At 40.8% G+C, this 16,918-nt stretch overlaps 1 protein-coding gene across 3 annotated transcripts in view; it reads right to left on the reverse strand.

Moving 5' to 3' along the window:
* The window catches only part of BRAF (B-Raf proto-oncogene, serine/threonine kinase), a 130,690-nt gene that overhangs the window by 8,495 nt on the left and 105,277 nt on the right, over positions 1–16,918 (reverse strand). For all 3 annotated transcript variants that reach the window (XM_090043302.1, XM_090043303.1, XM_090043301.1), the window contains 5 exons: positions 16,809–16,855; positions 16,125–16,243; positions 15,280–15,411; positions 8,542–8,676; positions 7,027–7,180 (listed from right to left, as the gene is read on the reverse strand). In XM_090043302.1, the coding sequence (XP_089899428.1) occupies positions 7,027–7,180; positions 8,542–8,676; positions 15,280–15,411; positions 16,125–16,243; positions 16,809–16,855 (587 nt within the window). The remainder of the gene's footprint in view (positions 1–7,026; positions 7,181–8,541; positions 8,677–15,279; positions 15,412–16,124; positions 16,244–16,808; positions 16,856–16,918) is intronic.

The following is a 16,918-nucleotide window of genomic DNA, read 5'->3' on the forward strand; positions in this document are numbered from 1 at the left end:
TGTCAGACTGTAAACTAGTTTCTATCCTGACTGAAAACTGATTTAACAACAGAACTATTCTGATTACGTATTAACCATTAAATATTACACATTTAAGTTCCTTTAATTATTAAACCAGGATTAAAATACATTATAAACTAGTTTATAAACCAAGATCATGGGGGGGGGGCGGGGGAAAAAAATCAGACGTAAGTTTGTGAATTCTCACTAGCTCAAAAGTAGACTGTTTGTAGTGCACACATGCACTAAACATGGGAAGCACAAGAATCAGTACTTGATTTATCTTGGCTTTGAAACAAGCCCCAAAAGCTATTCTGGAATCATTTAATATGCAATACACATTTATATAGTGCCCTCCCACAAGATGACAATTTCTCTTCACATACATGTTTTGTTCAAGCCTCCTCAACCAATGAGGTAAGTGATTATGTCCATTTCAAAGATGAGAAAGCCAAGACACAGTGATTAAGACTGTTGCCTGTAGTCATTCTGGAAGTCTGTGACCGAACCTAGAACAGAACCCAAACCACATGTACTCCTCTCTAAACCCATGTTTTAGCCTACAGGCTATCCTCCCCACCAATAAAGTTGAAGCCACAATATCTCCCTTTCCCAAATCACTAAGATGCCCTATGAGCGAGGAAAAGAAACCAGGTTACAGTCTTCATTGCTAGCTTCCCATATTATTTTGGGGGTAGTCATGCCCCTTCCTGAAAGATGATACCAAACAAAGGAACTTTCAAAACTCGGTTCTAATACAGGCTGATTGGGAAATGCATAGAACATAGTCTTTGGTCTGCTAAGCAAAGGCACTAGAATATTGTTACATTCAAACGACCATTCTATTTTGGTGTCCTTCCAATCAACTCTAAAACAGTCCATATCATCTAAAGAAAAAGAACATATAGTACATTCTTATGTTTATACTCAAATCATCAGAAATAAAATCAGAAATATTCACAAATAGCTTTGAAAAATTTACATTAGTTCAGTTTAAAATGACACTTGGTTTGCCACTGGGGGTAAAATGGCCTGTTTTACAGAGGAAGGAACCAAGAAAATTGACTAGGAGCCTCCATGAGAACAGGAAAAGTGCATATAGAGTGTGGTAGAAATAGTTTTAATAGGAAAGCACATGCTATAAAAGGCACATGAGCATATATATAAAGAAGCCAGGGCACATGAGAGCCTCTAGAATGTCTTAGCTAGGAAAAAAGGGTCATGGGAAATGGGTGGCTCATGGTCTCTAAATGAAGGGGGTTGGGATAAAGAAAAAGTATTAGGCTCAGATACCTACAGGAAGAGAGAGCCAAGTGGCATACTGTAAATTACTAATAAACATGCATCTTGCTTGTTAATGGTGGCATTTTAAGTAGAAGCAATGCAGAAAGTTTCACAGCATTTCCAAACTACCCCTTTACCAACTGGAGAGTAAATCCTTCAGTAGAATTTCTGTCATCCTTCATTTGGCAAAATTCCAATATGGCTTCTATAAATGCTTGTACTTTTCTGTGCACCAACATCCTACATGATGCCAGAACAGCAATAAAATTTGAAGGGTGACATTTCATTCTGTGCAGAGGGGTATCATAACTCCTATGTACCACACAAGCCTTCAAATAAGGTTTAAAAGGGGTTAACTGGGTCTCTAGTAGTATACAGGCATTATTCCAGCCCTTTACTCCAGCACAGAAACAATTTTCACCTAGAGAACAGCAATACAGACATTATAGCAATGCTCTAATCACTGCTCCCCTTCAAATCTTCCAGCAATGCAACTGTTGATTTAAAGTGAGAAGAGGGATTGAGGGGGGCGAGGGGTAGGCACAAGAGGAAGAAAACTGTCTGGACAGCATCATACCCAGTTATAACAATTTAAAGTTAGTCAACTTTGGTGTCTGATCAGCTTAGCAGTGTTCCTGTAATCTGGCAACATGACAAACATGGAAGTAGAAGCATGCTCTTTGGTAGTTCCAGTACTCTGTAGATGCACAGAACTGAAAGGTAATCCCATTAAAGTATTTATCCACATATTCAGGGTACTATGGTAATAGTTTAGTAGCCCTACAAACTGAAAAAAAACTATAATCTGATATACTCAAAGTGTATATTCTTGCCGCTCTCTAATCTAACTTGTCATCCCTTAGTAGAAAGCTCAAGGTTCCGTGTTTTGTACTTGTTTAAAAGGTAGAAAAGTGAAAATAAAATATCACCTCAGAGACTTATTTTGAAGAATGACATTCATGCTTAACTACACTTTCTAAATGTGTTCTACTTAATTTACCTTTCAGGCTACTTCCTAAATTGCTGATTAAAGTTTAATTTATAAACAAGAGATAGCTCCCTCATTACTCATCTTGTCCTTCTGCCCATTTCTGCTAATAAGTTCAGCTTTTAATTGTTGTTTAGGGATTTCAGAAAATGAAAGGAAAACCAAGAGCAAGAAGATGATGACAGGCCTAAGAGAGGTCAAAGTATTTCAGTTAGTAATGACACAGGGTAGATGCAAAAAAAAAAAAAAAAGTCATTATTTCAGTCTGTCTTAAGTGTAGTGAAGTTACTTTTCTAACTGGCTGATCTTTTAACTTTTAACTTTCTGGGGTAAATCTGATCTCAGATTGAATCTTAACAAGTGAGTTTAGATGCCCCACCACTCCCTGTAGTGGGAAGTAATCGAATTATTTTTTCCCTAAAATGTGATACTGTATATGAAAAGATACAACAGGTCTTGTTCTCTGGCAAATGGCTTTACACATCCATACTGCAGGAGTCATCTTTCCAGCCATGTGTCCACAGAACCTTACTGAGCAGTAGTTGGCAGTTAGGAGGCAATTCCTTTATTTCAGCATTGCACACATGGAAAACAAACTCCCTACTCTCTTTACCATGAGAAGCCCTGCTTGTACAAGGACTCACTTGAACTCAGACAAGCCACTATCCTCCTCTCAAAGCCCAGGAAACATGCTGTCAGTTGAAGGAAGCTTAGATGGGGTTCTACAATCTGCGAGGACACAAGATCTTCACTCCAGGAAAGAGTGAATGTTAATCTTCAGTTAGCACCATAATTCTGAAGCCCCCTGCGTGAATGGGAACATTTTGATTTAAATCTTGGTGCTCGATAAGATTAAATAAAAAGATTTTCTTTACCATATAAGAACAGTTTCAAATGTGTAGTTTGGACCACCTCTGCCTACCCTCAGACAGAACTGGCTTTGACATGCAATGAACAAATCCATTTCCAAATGCCACAGAAAATTTGAATGACTTCAAAATCCTAGATGTGCTTCTTACACTGTAGATCTGATCTACCACTATTTGAGAGTAGCATTCCCTTCAAGGTCCATACCTACATTTCCATCACAGTAGAGAATTCATGATCTATTGAGGGAAAAACCTCCGTATCACACTCAGACACCTTTGGCTAGGTAACATGTAGTTTTGACATATCTCTGTATTTCAGCTAAGGCTGCATTAGAAAGGTGGGGATTAACTTGAACAACCACAATTGTTAATACCTAAAAGAGGCAGTGGCTGAGAATTAGCACTTGACTTTGTTTGTATATTGGTCCTCCATACGGACATGCTAAGACAGCGATATATTTATATTTTAAAAGAAGCCTGTCACCTATCTTCTTTTCCTAGACAGCTTATGAGATTTAAAAAAGCTACATGTCTAAAAAGGATGTAAGGTTGTAGTCTGGTAAATATGCACCTTCAGGGGTCAAGAACTTATTGGCATAATGTGAGCTCCCCTAGAAATGACTTGTTTAATAGCCAAGCTGGCAGAGGTACTTAATTCACAGACTTGTGATGGGAGGTGGAGAGGGGAGGGGAAAGGGAGGTGACAAAAATGCAGCTTTCCATCTTGCTTCAGCTGTGTAGATAAAAATCTTATTGGGCTTCTAGCACAGACATGACGAAGTCCCATATCCAGAAAAGTGCTATGGTAGCAAAATCCTATTTAGGTATCTAATTCTTACTGAAATCACAATTGAAATCAATGGCAGTTAGGTGCTTAAATATCATTGTGGATTTGGGGCTGACAAATATAACCTGGAGCAACAACTAGCCCAAGGACTAATATCTTTTATGGTCTGTTTCTCACCATAAGTTTAAGAGGCTTCCTGTATTTTTTGCCATGTTAAGTTATAAAAATAAGCTTCTAGAAAAGAAATGAATATCCTGAAACTGTCCTGGGAGTAGGGACAAGGTCCCCAAAGAAACCATGAGCAGTTGGATGTTGATTTTGTATAGGTCCTGGATAGAGTGAAAAGCCCCAAGAATAACAGCTGAAAACATTCTTTGTGAGAATGTTTTATTGTCTGGACACATGACAATAGATTCTGTCTTTCAGATTCTTTATTCCTAAAACAACTGATGTCTTAAAGATGTCAGTGCTTACCAAGAGTGAATTCATTCTGTATGCCAAGCCTACAGAATGAAGAACACGGAACATGACATTTCAGCACAGTGTCTTCTTTAGGACTTAGCTATGGTTAACAAGAGTAGTTAAATGATACATGTAAGAAAGTGACTTGCAGAACTCCAATGCACTGTGCTTGGACAGAGCAGGAAAAATCTACAAATTTAAGAATGGCACTGAGTTTTCTAATATTGTGGTCCTGCTGGCACACCACTAGTGAGGAAAACTGCTCTAGAAACAACACACACACACACACACACACACACACACAAATTCTTACTTAAAATGATAACAGACCCTAATACTGGGGCAAGACAACAGTGACAGTTCCATGTTCTCTGACATCATCACCAGCACTTTCAATGGGCTCTTGGTGCTTTCATGAGACAGAGGCAAAGAATGCTCTAATATAGATGAAGCTTTTTAAGACTCCAAGGCCCAGGAAAGCCAAACCAGCTCAGACTGTGGGATCCTTGCTGAAGCACCTATCACTTCTCTCGTAAAATTATTTCTGGGAGAAGCCCTCTTTGCCTGGGATTTTGCATCATTTTATGCTTTGATATTGTAGGAGGTTTAAAAGCCATGGTACTTGATACTTGCACCTAGTGGGGAAGACATCATACACAGCCTTCAGCTGCGTGCCATTTCCCAAGGCTTAAGCAGCACTTTTCTTGACTATATGAAATGAGAAATGTCATTGACACAAGGAAAAAAAAACCTTGTTAAATCCTCATTTTAAGATGGGTCTGCCATGGTAAGGAAAAATAAAAAGATGAGAAACTTGTCAAAATTAAAACATACCACCGCTTCTACCTAAACCTAAGACTAATAACAACTATTTGCCATTAGTTTTGCTGTCTACCACAATGAAAAACAATGGAGTTTAGCTCTGAGACTACTCTAGGCAAATACAGAAAACTATTAAAGGGAAAAGATTATTATAGTGTAGGGAATGGAGGAATCACCTATCCTCTCTTAGCCCTTAAATACCAACTACTACTTTAAAAGGATCTGTGAGCACACAGTTAGACACCCAACTCCAACAGAGGGACATGGCATGAAAGTAAACTTTATATATTCCCCACCCTTAGAGTATAACATACTAAATGCAACACTGCAAACTTTGCTATAAATGATACAGCCAGAAGTCAATTAGGAAATACTTCCCATCTCTTGAGTGCCTAACCAAAACAGCAAAAGCTGTTTTTCTATAGAGAGGAATCTATCAAGGTAACACCTTAACATTTAAAATAAATGCCAAATATACCAGATCACAGGTCAGAAACAGAAGAGAAAAATGACTCAATTAATGTCTGTATTGTGAAAACATTTAATGTGTGCCACCCAGAGGTCAGTATAATCTGAAACAGATAGAACTACTTTGATTTACCTGTTCCAGATGAAAAGTCTAACAAAAAAAATTAAAATGTATAAGTGAACTGGTGTGATGATACTAGTGCTTTGTAGTTTATCTTTCTAGATCTTTGCAGTCCAGTTCATAACTTCTATACACGAGTAAAAAAGAGAAAGAAAAAAAAAAGCTCTCCACAGAATAGAGACCACTCCAGCAATATTAATAACTAAAATAGCGATATAAGAGCAGATAATTTTCTTAACAATATTCATAATATATTGTTTTTTCATCAAAATCTGCTCTTAAATTTTACCTCTTCACTTTTTTCAAAATGTGTTTTCCCATTATGGGTAGTAACATGTTACTGCATAGCAGACATACATTTGCTTATGTGATCCTTTGCTGTTGTGCTTATTTTACAGTCCCTGCTACTCTGAAGAATTTGATGGTTATTAGTAATATATGTGCTGTTCAGATGCAGTAGGAATAATTCTGAATTTTTTTTTCTTGCAAAACAAAACATTTGTAGAAGGTGTTCAACCACATCAGGTCAGAACATTTAGACAAAATACAGATCTACTTTCCAGGAAAAGATGTTTTCTAACTATCACTATTTTAAATCATAAGGTTAAAAAGAAAGGACCATTGCCAAGGTCTTCCTTTACATTCTGTGTTGTATCTTCTCACCTCTGCTAACTAAATCTAAGTTTTGACTGTGTTCAGCCTTGCAGCCAAGTTCACTTTCCACACTTACTCATATCAGCAATACTTCTAACTTAAGAATCTAAAACCTATTTCTCATGCCCAATGATGATTCAGTTGTAAAAATTTAAGACAGATTGACCAGTTTAAAGACAACATCCTCAGAGTAACTAACTTAACCAGTAAACTTAGATAAGATGGCAAATCAAGCAAAAGTAAATGCAAGGTATGACCCAGTGACCCAAGCAATTATTTTGCTTTGAAGTGACTTTTCCCTTTTCTCTTAAGTGACCTTAAAATCTTTTTTTGTGACAGCAGTTCCCAGGCTTTCCATTGCCAGCAACAGACTTCATGCCAAGGACAAAGCCAGCATTAAGTGAGTCTTTATTCCCTCAGTGCACCTTAAAAGAGAACAGCTGGTAGGAATTCAAAACATGCACATGTGTGCACATATATGGGAACGTCAGCACACGTGCACGCGCACACACACACACACACACACACACACACACACACACAACCTCTTTTCAGTGTACAGGAAACCCACCGTATCCCCCTGCTTGGATGGGCGTTTTTGGAGAAGCACAAGCATACAGACTAAAATCCTCCGTCTGAAAACCAGCCCGGTTTAATGAGGGCTCAGATGCACTGCGGTGAATTTTTGGCAATGACCGGGCCAGAAGCTCAATGGAGGCAAGTATCTAAAATAAGTGAGAAAACAAGGGGGGGGAAGAAAAAAAAAAAAATCAAATCTGGTACTGCAGAGTGGTAACTTCACTGTAAAGCCATGGGCAGAACATTGATTAATTCTAGGTAACAAGTTACACTAAAAGTCAATTAAATCATCATTAAAAGAAAGATTTAACATTCTGCATTTTCATGTCTGTTGTATTTCCTCAGAAATCTAAAAAAATCCCTTTTGCAAGACACTACTGCATATTTCACCTTAACAAACACTTATTTTGCTGTGGGAGTCTGATGAAGACAGCAACATGGCTGCCTTTTGTTTACTTCCTTGTTTGTACAACAGCATCCACGATATCACCAAAAATAAACACAGCTTTTAAAGCTGCTTGCTTAAAACCTCTACTGCATAGCCAGCAGGAAGAACTCATATTTGTTTTAATGCACTGAATCAACATTAAAAAAGAAAACCCAAAATATTTAGAATTCAAGGATATTTTCCCAGACAGAAACAGCACAAAAATATAGCACAAAAAAACAAACAAACAAACAAAAAAACTACCTGTCAATTGATCTGTAGGCCATGGGCAAATATACATCTGGAACAATTTCAAAAAGGGGAGGAAAAGTGCTATCCTGTTTTGCTGCAACTGTTACATGAACTCTATAGCAATGTAACTGTAGCAAGACTGCTCCAACTTTCCCTCAACTTCGATCTTGGATGAAGCAGGGTTAATGTAGCTCATTTGACTTGCTACAGAATCATATGTATGTGCATTCCTATGCAGCAGCTCTCCCTTCTCTTTGGAAGCCACTAAAAATGTACATATGTCCATCCCCTTAGGATGTATAACACTGAAGTTGATGTGTCATTAACTGGATGTATTAGGAGTAGACCATCAATTCTTCATCAATTCATGAAAGCCAAACAGACAACATACAAGTCATTTTAATATTCTGCTGTATTGAACACACTTTGTCAACTACAGAATACTAACCATGGGCTAAACCAGTGGGGGCCAACCTCTAACCATGGGCTAAACCAGTGGGGGCCAACCTTTTGGTTAGGCATGCCAAATTAAGTCCCACACCCTCCAAGTACCACTCCAATCCCCACTCCCTGCCTAATCTGCTGCTCTGCTTTCTGCTCCCTGGTCAATCTGCTATGTATCACACACAGAGGCTGCCTTTGCTATTTGTGGCACATGCGCCACATGTTAGCCACCCTTGTGCTAAACTACCAGTTTTATTATCTGAACGTGTAACCTGAGCCTAAGTTCAAAGAAACAATCTTGAACTGGATGACAAGTTCATACTATTACCTGCCTTTGCCTACTTCTCAGAGTTCCCCACAATCCAAAACAGGAACATTTCTTACCTGAGGAAAAAGGGGTCGCTCATCTCTCTTCTTTTTCAAGCACTCTGCCATTAGCCTCTTCATGGCTTTTGGACAATTACTTCGAACTTTACTGAGATCCGGAGACAGATATCCTCGTCCCACCATAAAAATGATCTTTGTTTTGAAACAGAAAAAGGGAAAGAGAAATTTATAAATCAAACCATGTAACAATCAAACAAACAAATGTATATATATCAAGAAATGTTTCAGCTGGAACAAGTAGGTTTCACCATACTTTGTGCACCAAAAGTGATAATAAAAAGAATAATCTGCTGTGTTGCAGCAACATGCCTGAAAAATAAATATTCTGTGCAATTTAATGGTTTTGTGCTGACCTATTTCATTTGAAAGGTCAATGGCAAGTTCACACCTAAAGGCAATTAAAGAAACATTCAGCACATACAGCTGTAAATCTTCACTTAGGAAAAGCAAAGAGTCTCTTCACATATTTTCTCTTCCCTATTTTTTCAAAATTTTGCGGGGGGGGGAATACACAGACACAGAGACACACAGAGAGACTTTTGACTTTTCAAACCTTTGTACAAAACAAAAGATAAAAGTGGAAAAATGCATACTTGAAACATGAAACACTTGTCAGCAACAAAAATACCTTCTCATTAGAGACTGAATCCCCTTCCCCAGCAATACCCTTCATGAGGTTACATACTTGGGACCAGCTGTCCATCTTTCACCTTGCAGAGTGTCCCCTCAAGGGCCAAACATGACACAAGCTGGTCCCCATTTTGTTGCAAAGTGAAATGTCCATATTCAACTATAAATCCTGCCTGGACCAAGAACCAGAACAGTTGGATGACATCATTGGAGCTAGTCCTCGTGAGCTGGTTTCTGAGGCTTTTCAGAGTTGCCATCTTGGTCTGGCTCAGGAAGAAGCTGGGCAGGCAGATCATGCTCTGCTTGCTATGGGACACAGTAGATGTACATGTTCTTGAAAGAGTCCAAGTCCATAGATTTCATAGAGTTCATAGACATTAGGGCTGGAAGGGACCTCGGGAGATCGAGTCCAGCCCCCTGCCCAAAGGGCAGGAAGTCAGCTGGGGTCATAGGATCCCAGCAAGATAAGCATCCAATTTACTCTTGAAGGTGTTCAATGTAGGTGCTTGAACCACCTCCGCTGGCAGACTGTTCCAGACCTTGGGGGCTCGGACAGTAAAGAAATTCCAAGACACCAAAGAGGATACTAAAGACAGCAAAGAGCAGCAGCAGCCAGGGACAGTCCAGAAAAGGCATAGAACAGTCTCCTCCATCGCCTCTTTGCAGAACGGGTGAGCCACCAGCAGTGCCAAATCTAACGGGTGGACAAAGGTACCTGTGGCCAGGACCCCATGCAGCAGCTGTCACCAAAGATCACCAGTTCTCCTGAAGAAGGACAGTTTGTACAAGATGTAGGCAGACAAGGTTCTTTAGGTAAATGTGATGTCTTTTATTAGACCAACTAAATAGTTGTAAAAATTGTTCTTTGCAAGCTTTCAGGCACAAACATCCTTCTATGGACATAGGGAGAGTCTGTTGTTGTTTTGTGTTCTCTGGGATGGAATAGAAGCCAATATGCAAAATGCAGGTCTGTGAAAATGCAAATGTGTGGCAGTGCGGATCAAAAACCATGGGAGACAATAGGTGTGAGACAGGTAGGTAGAGGTAGGGAAGTGGGGAATGCTGACTTAGGATTATTGGAGGTCAGGCAGGTGCCATAAATCCATCATGCTTATAGGCTCAGCAGTGCTATACTGGTTAGCACTACAGATGAAAGGGACTTGGGGGTCATGAGTGACCACAAGATGAACATAAGCCTTCAATGTGATGCTGCGGCTAGTAAAGCATGCAAATGCTGGCTTGCATCCATAGATGCTTCTCAAGCATATCCCAGGACGTCATTCTCCCCTTGTACACAGCCTTAGTGAGGCCACAGCTGGAGTACTGCATTCAGCTTTGGGCTCCACAATTCAAAAAGGGTGTGGAGAAGCTTGAGAGAGTCCAGAGGAGAGCCACACGCATGATGAGAGGTCAGGAAAACAGACCTTATGACAACAGGCTGACAGCCATGTGGCTCTTCAGCCCGGAAAAGCACAAGTTCAGAGGCGATCTGGTGGCCACCTCTAAGTTTATTAGGGGTGTTCACCAGGATCTGGGGCAATATCTGTTCACCAGAGCGCCCCAAGGGATGACAAGATTGAATGGTCACAAATTCCTCTGCGACCATTTCAGGGTGGACATAAGCAGAACTTCTTTACTGTCCACGCCCCCGAGGTTTGGAATAGACTGATGCCGGAGCTGGTTCAAGCACCCACTTTGAACACCTTCAAGACACTTTTGGATGTTTATCTTGCTGGGATCCTATGATCCCTGCTGACTTCCTGCCCCTGGGCAGGGGGATGGACTCAATGATCCTCCAGGGTCCCTTCCAGCCCGAATGTCTATGAAACCTATGAAATCTAATGTCTATGTTAGTCCATGATCTTTTGTATCCAGTAGATTTATGATTTGAAGTTCATAGGCTCACCCTCAAAAGGTGTTTTGTATATTCCCTTTGAGGAGTACAACTCAGAGATTGGAGAGAGAGAGAGTGGTAGTCTTAGGAGAAGTGTACACCCACAGGTAATTGGGTTTTCAATGTGCATTCATTTTGGTACACAGTTGTTTGGTTTCTCCTACAAATTTTCCATAAGGGAATTTAGGGCACTGGATGAGATTTAATACATTTCTGGAGGTGCAGCTGTAAGATCCAGGAATAGTGATGGTTCTACTGTGGGGTGTACTTACTGTGGGGGTAGTGGAGATGTGTTGGCAGGTTTTACATTTCTTGTCCTGGCACGGTCTGGATCCATTTGGTGTGTTTTAGGCTGTTTGCTTCTAGTGATGGTGAGGTCTGGCGGTTGTTTAAAGGCTAGGAGGGGTGGTTCTGGGAAGCTCTCTTTAATAATTGGGTTTTCTTCTAGTACGAGCTGCAATTGTTTGAGGATTTTCTATATAGGTTCCAGGGAGAGATGGAATGCGCACTAATGGTGTGGAATTCATGGGCATTTTCTTTTTGTACTGCAGCAATTCTTCCGGTGGTATCAATCAGACTGCAAGGTTTTTGGTCCAAGTGATGAACATGTCACTTATATATCTTAAGTACAGCACAGGTTTGATGGTACAGTTCTTGAGCAAATTTTCTTCCAGGTGGCCCATAAAAAGGTTGACATATTGTGGGGCCATTATGGTGCCCATAGCTGTGCCAATGGTCTGGAGGAAGTGTTGGTTATTGAAAGTGAAGTTGTTGTGTGTGAGGATGAAGTGTGTAAGTTCAGTAATATCTTTAGGTCTGTACTCCGAGTTGTAATTTTGCTGTTGTAAGCCAAGGCTGTATGTAAGCCAGGTTGTTCCCAGCACTCAGCATGCCTGCCCCAAGCGCTGGAAAGAATCAGCCTGGTGCTGCTGCCGGCCCCAGCCTGCCGGGGAAGCCTGCTGTCATCCCACATGCAGATCCAGGTGCATGTGCCCCCAGGAAAAGCCTGACACAGCCCCCCAGCCCTCCCAGGGGGCATGGAGTAGCAAAAGGTGCGCCTTGCCCGTCCCCCCACACCGACAGTTCTCGTTGCAGCGGGTGCTGGTCACTCCTGGGGCCGCTGCAGCAGGGGCTATGGTGAGTGCAGACAAGCTGTACTGCGTCCCACACCACCCAGGGCTCAGCTTGCTGCTACTCCCTCCAGTCCCTGCTGCAGCGGCCCCAGGAGCAGCTGACACCAGCAGCCTGCACCATGGCATGGTGCAGCCCAGGAACTGGGGTGAGTGGGAACAAGTGGAGCCCAGGCATGTGGGGACAAGCGGAGCACAGTGCAGCCCTGAGAATGACACCCCTTACACAGCAAACCATACAAGGAAAGGCTGAGGGATCTAGCACTCTTCAGCCTGAAGAAAGAAAGGCTGAGAGGGAACCTGGTAGCAGCTGACCACTACACTACGGAAGTATATCAAGGGTGCAGTGAGCAACTGTTCACCAGGGCACTCAAAGGCAAAACCAGGAGTAATGGCCACAAACTCCTGGAAGACCGATTCAGGCTCAACTTTAGGAAAAGCCTCTTCACAATTAGAGTGTCCAGACTGTGGAATAAGCTCCCTCCAGAGGTGATGCAATCACCTACCCTGGAAATCTTCAAGAGGAGACTGGACAGTCAGCTTGCTGGGGTCACCTGACCCCCAGTTGTCTTTCCTGCTTGGTGCAGGGGGGGCTGGACCCGATGATATTCCAAGGTCCTTTCTAGCCTTCTAATCTATGAAAGTCCTGGGACGATTTTGGGCTGCCTAGGGCAGGTTTTTCAAGTTTTTATGGTTCAGGACCAGCAGCAGGAATTGGGATTTCTCCTGAATGGATTGGGTGGGTTGCATGAGAGTTTACCTTCCCAGTGCCAGTAGCCCCAGCAGAGGCAGGGGTGGAGACTGGGAACCTCACTTCCTCTGTACCATACCTCACCCTGGGCTGGGGTATGGCTGTCCTCCCCCTGTGTGGGTGAAGCCATTCTTGCAGCAATCTGCTTCTTCCCTAGGCCAGGTGGGCAGGGCTGCCACAGCAAAAACACACAATCTTTTCTGTAAAGAGGTAATACCATGCTCCCCCAGCATGCATCATAGGGAGAAATTTCAAAGATTTCCCCCCATCCTCCAGGATTGTAAAGACTTCCCTTGCTCAGGGGCTTTAGAGCCAAGTGAGAGTTTACAAGCGGGGCTTGTTATCTTACCAAAGCAAGCCAGATCCTCAGCAAACTTGTCATCGCCAACAAAAAAGGGGGGCAGGTGGTGTGGGACAATATGACCTTTATGGCCAGATTGTTACTGCTTTGCCTTTAAACAAAGGCCATCAGGTACTTTTTTTAAAATTATAACAACAGTTTTAAAGTTTCAACACAAAAAGGTGAAAGCACAAAATTATATGGCCATCTTAGGGCTGAATGTGAAACACCTGTCAGCAACAAACATACTGCAACACCAGATATTAACCTCCTCCCCACTACCCGATGCCCCTCATGGAATTACACATTTAGGACTAGCTGTCCATTGTCTACCTTGTAGAGTGACCCCTTGATAGCCCAACAAGGCACAAACTGGTCCACATTCTGTTGCCAAGTGAAGTGTCTAAGCTCAAATGCGATGCATGCCCAGATTAAGAAAGAGTGAGAGCAAGATCACTCCTCTATTGAATTGACCTGAACTAGAATAAATGGCCAAGAAGTGATGCTGTAACATAAATCTATCCATACAGCAGTTACACTGTTCCTTATATTTTAAGAAATGCAACTATTTCTTGTCTTGTTTCCAAGGCAAAGAATTTATATCAAAAAAGCTACCCAGAAAATTGTTTCTAATTTTGTATTGAATCCAATCACTTTTGTACTCCTATTAGGAGGCAACCCAAAGCTCCTCCACAACACCTTTTGAAACCCTTAAGCACCAACTGTGTACAATATGAAGACTTGCCTATTCTGTTTCTCGTTTCTACTGCAAGACAACAGACTTTTCAGCATCATTGAGATGAAAGGCTTAAACAACATTAAATAGCAGAGGAGGATTTCCACAGGACAGGCCTGAATAATCTATAGAAGTGACTGGAGTACAGAAGAACACTGAGGTGCAACTACATCCCAGAACAAGTGAGGATGTTCATTGTAAAACTCGGACTGGACATTTTCTGTCTCAGCTAGAACATGCTAGCAACATGTTTTCACTGTGACCTAAATATGTCAAGAGAAAGAGATAGGTTTATATATCCCTTCCAGTCAATGGGGAGAGGTAAATAAAGCTAGTGCATTTCACTTTTACATGTCAGCTGCATCTGTGGCTTAAAATTTGTTCCAACACTCATGTCACCCTGCCACCAGACACATAAAGGATTCATGAGGCTCTCAAATGGTTTATGTGAAATAGGCCTAAGTACAGCTGGTAACTGGTTACAACCAGCTGGCTGGGAACATGGGCAGTTTCCCTCCTTCAGACACACAGAACACAGAGAAATACAAATACAAGCAAGTCACTTTGAGTCGATGAAGTGTCCTGATGTATACTGAAACAGTCATATTACATTAGGTTTTCAGACTAACATTGTTATGACTGCATTTCTCAAGTGTAGATACTGAAAATACAGGGACATGAACACAAACATGTTACAAACAGTCTCTCTCAGATCCTGGATAGTTTTCGCTAAAGACCTTGACACAAATATCCCATCTTCAAATTATGCTAGGAAGTTAAGAAACAGGTAAATCTACTTAACATTATTACATGGACGATGTTAAAATCCTGAATCTCAATGAATTGGTGCATACACTTCTCAAGCACAAAATGAATATCAGATATTAAATGTCATGGCCACATTGCCACCTCCTCAGTTCTTCTCTTGGACTATTTCTTATGCCTGTTATTCCCTTTTTCAGAATTAAACTAGGTTACCGTAAGTAACCAGTTCCCTCATTAACCAGTTTCCTGACACACATTTTTCAGAATCAGAAAACCCATACCTGCAGTAGGAGGGGGAAAAATGATCAGAAGTAGTAGACAGATTGACGCTACATGGCTGAAGAGGGTGTATAAAGATGAGAAGGGACATCTGAAAAAGGACGTGAAGGCTCATTTCACAAGCCTCTATTAATTCTATGTTTCAGTTAGCCTACAACAAACAAGTGAGAAAGTGCAATGAAAACCTCCCCAAATTCAAGCTCTCTTTACCTGGTCCCTGTTGTTGATGTTCGAGTACGGTAACTGCCCAGTCATCAGTTCATAAAGAACAATCCCAAATGCATATACATCCGACTGAAAGCTATATGGGTTTTTATCTTGCATCCTAATTACTTCTGGTGCCTGTACCATAAAGGACAGAGTTAGTATTCACTTCACAGTATTAAAATGCCATTTCACAGAACAAATTTAAAATTTTGCTTTTAAAACTATAAAGTGCAGCAAGAGGTTGCCATGCACAGCTGTTCTTTCAATTTTAGGTTCCCTTAGTGTCCAAACATAAAGGCTTCCTGGTCTGCTGTTGGTTACATATGCAATTCAACCTAAAATATTAATACATGATGGATAAATTTCAAAATCTGCTGGCTCTCTAAGTGGGTGAGGTCATGACTGTACTATATGATGGAAACTGACCCCATTACAGATTGAGAAGCCATTTTGGAAAGTGAAATTACAATAGTGCTAAAGAACCATCACACCTATCAAAATCTTAAGGTAGTAAGAAAGGGAGAAGTTGGGCTAAACATATGACCACCAAAACATTTTTTCTGAAGAGATAATTTGATTCAAATATCTCACAGCCTCTTCAGAGTAGCTACACTTGAATAGATCAGATTGAGAAGCCTATTATTTTTAAACAAATGTGAGAGAATATTTCAGACTTCACTGATGTCTTAAAGACACATTTAAAGAACAGATTAAAGTATTTAGTGTCAGCTGATGTTAGGTTTGTATGGTCTGTCTGCTTGAGAGATGTTTTGAGACTTCTGGTTAAAGAAAAAAAATTGGGACTCATGTATTCTGAAAACAATACCTACATACCACCCTTTACTTACCATCCAAAGAATAGATCCAGACAACTGTTCAAATTGATGGGACCCACTCCATCGTGATTTCACTGTGGCTAGACCAAAATCACCTATTTTTACTGTGAGGTCTTCATGAAGAAATATATCTATACAGAAGTTAAGGTAAAAAAAGCATAGTTCCTAATGTTCTCTACAAGCACATATATATTAAATAACTCTATATACCTGCAATGCTAGCTGTTATCAATTGGCACCATCCATGAACAGTATAAAAAACTAAGTAGTCAACCCTCATATATATCTAGATTCCAAACAACCAGTGTCTGAGAAGTGCTATATTCTAGCTTGCAGTAATGATAGTGTTAATAAACTAGGCCCCAAATGATTATATTAAAAATGTCAAGTCCTTAAAGAGCTGCATATATCTGCAAGTCTAAAGACGAGTTGGCACAACCCTTCCATGTGGTATCTGGTGGAGGTATCTGAAATTCACTGGGATACTTCTACAAAACTTGTTTTCTCTTTACAATCATGTTAAAAGGCACAAAGAATATTTTTTATTTTGCTCCTCACATTGTTACCCATTGCCAGCCAATGCTGACTCTCCTTTAACATTTCTGCAGGTGAACTGATCTTCACATTCATTCATTTCTGGCAGAATAAAGGGGACTTATTTTCATGTTCCAAATTTACATCTTTGGGAAAGGATACTATTACTCTTGAGGTCTCTGTGGATGATTGACTTGGCATGCAAGTAACTGAAAAGAAAGAGAATATTTTAGAACAGATAGTCAAGCACCCATTTCATTCATCAGTAGCTG

Source organism: Crocodylus siamensis, chromosome 4, assembly GCF_052110815.1.
Source record: "Crocodylus siamensis isolate JL-2025a chromosome 4, ASM5211081v1, whole genome shotgun sequence".
Taxonomy (NCBI): domain Eukaryota; kingdom Metazoa; phylum Chordata; order Crocodylia; family Crocodylidae; genus Crocodylus; species Crocodylus siamensis.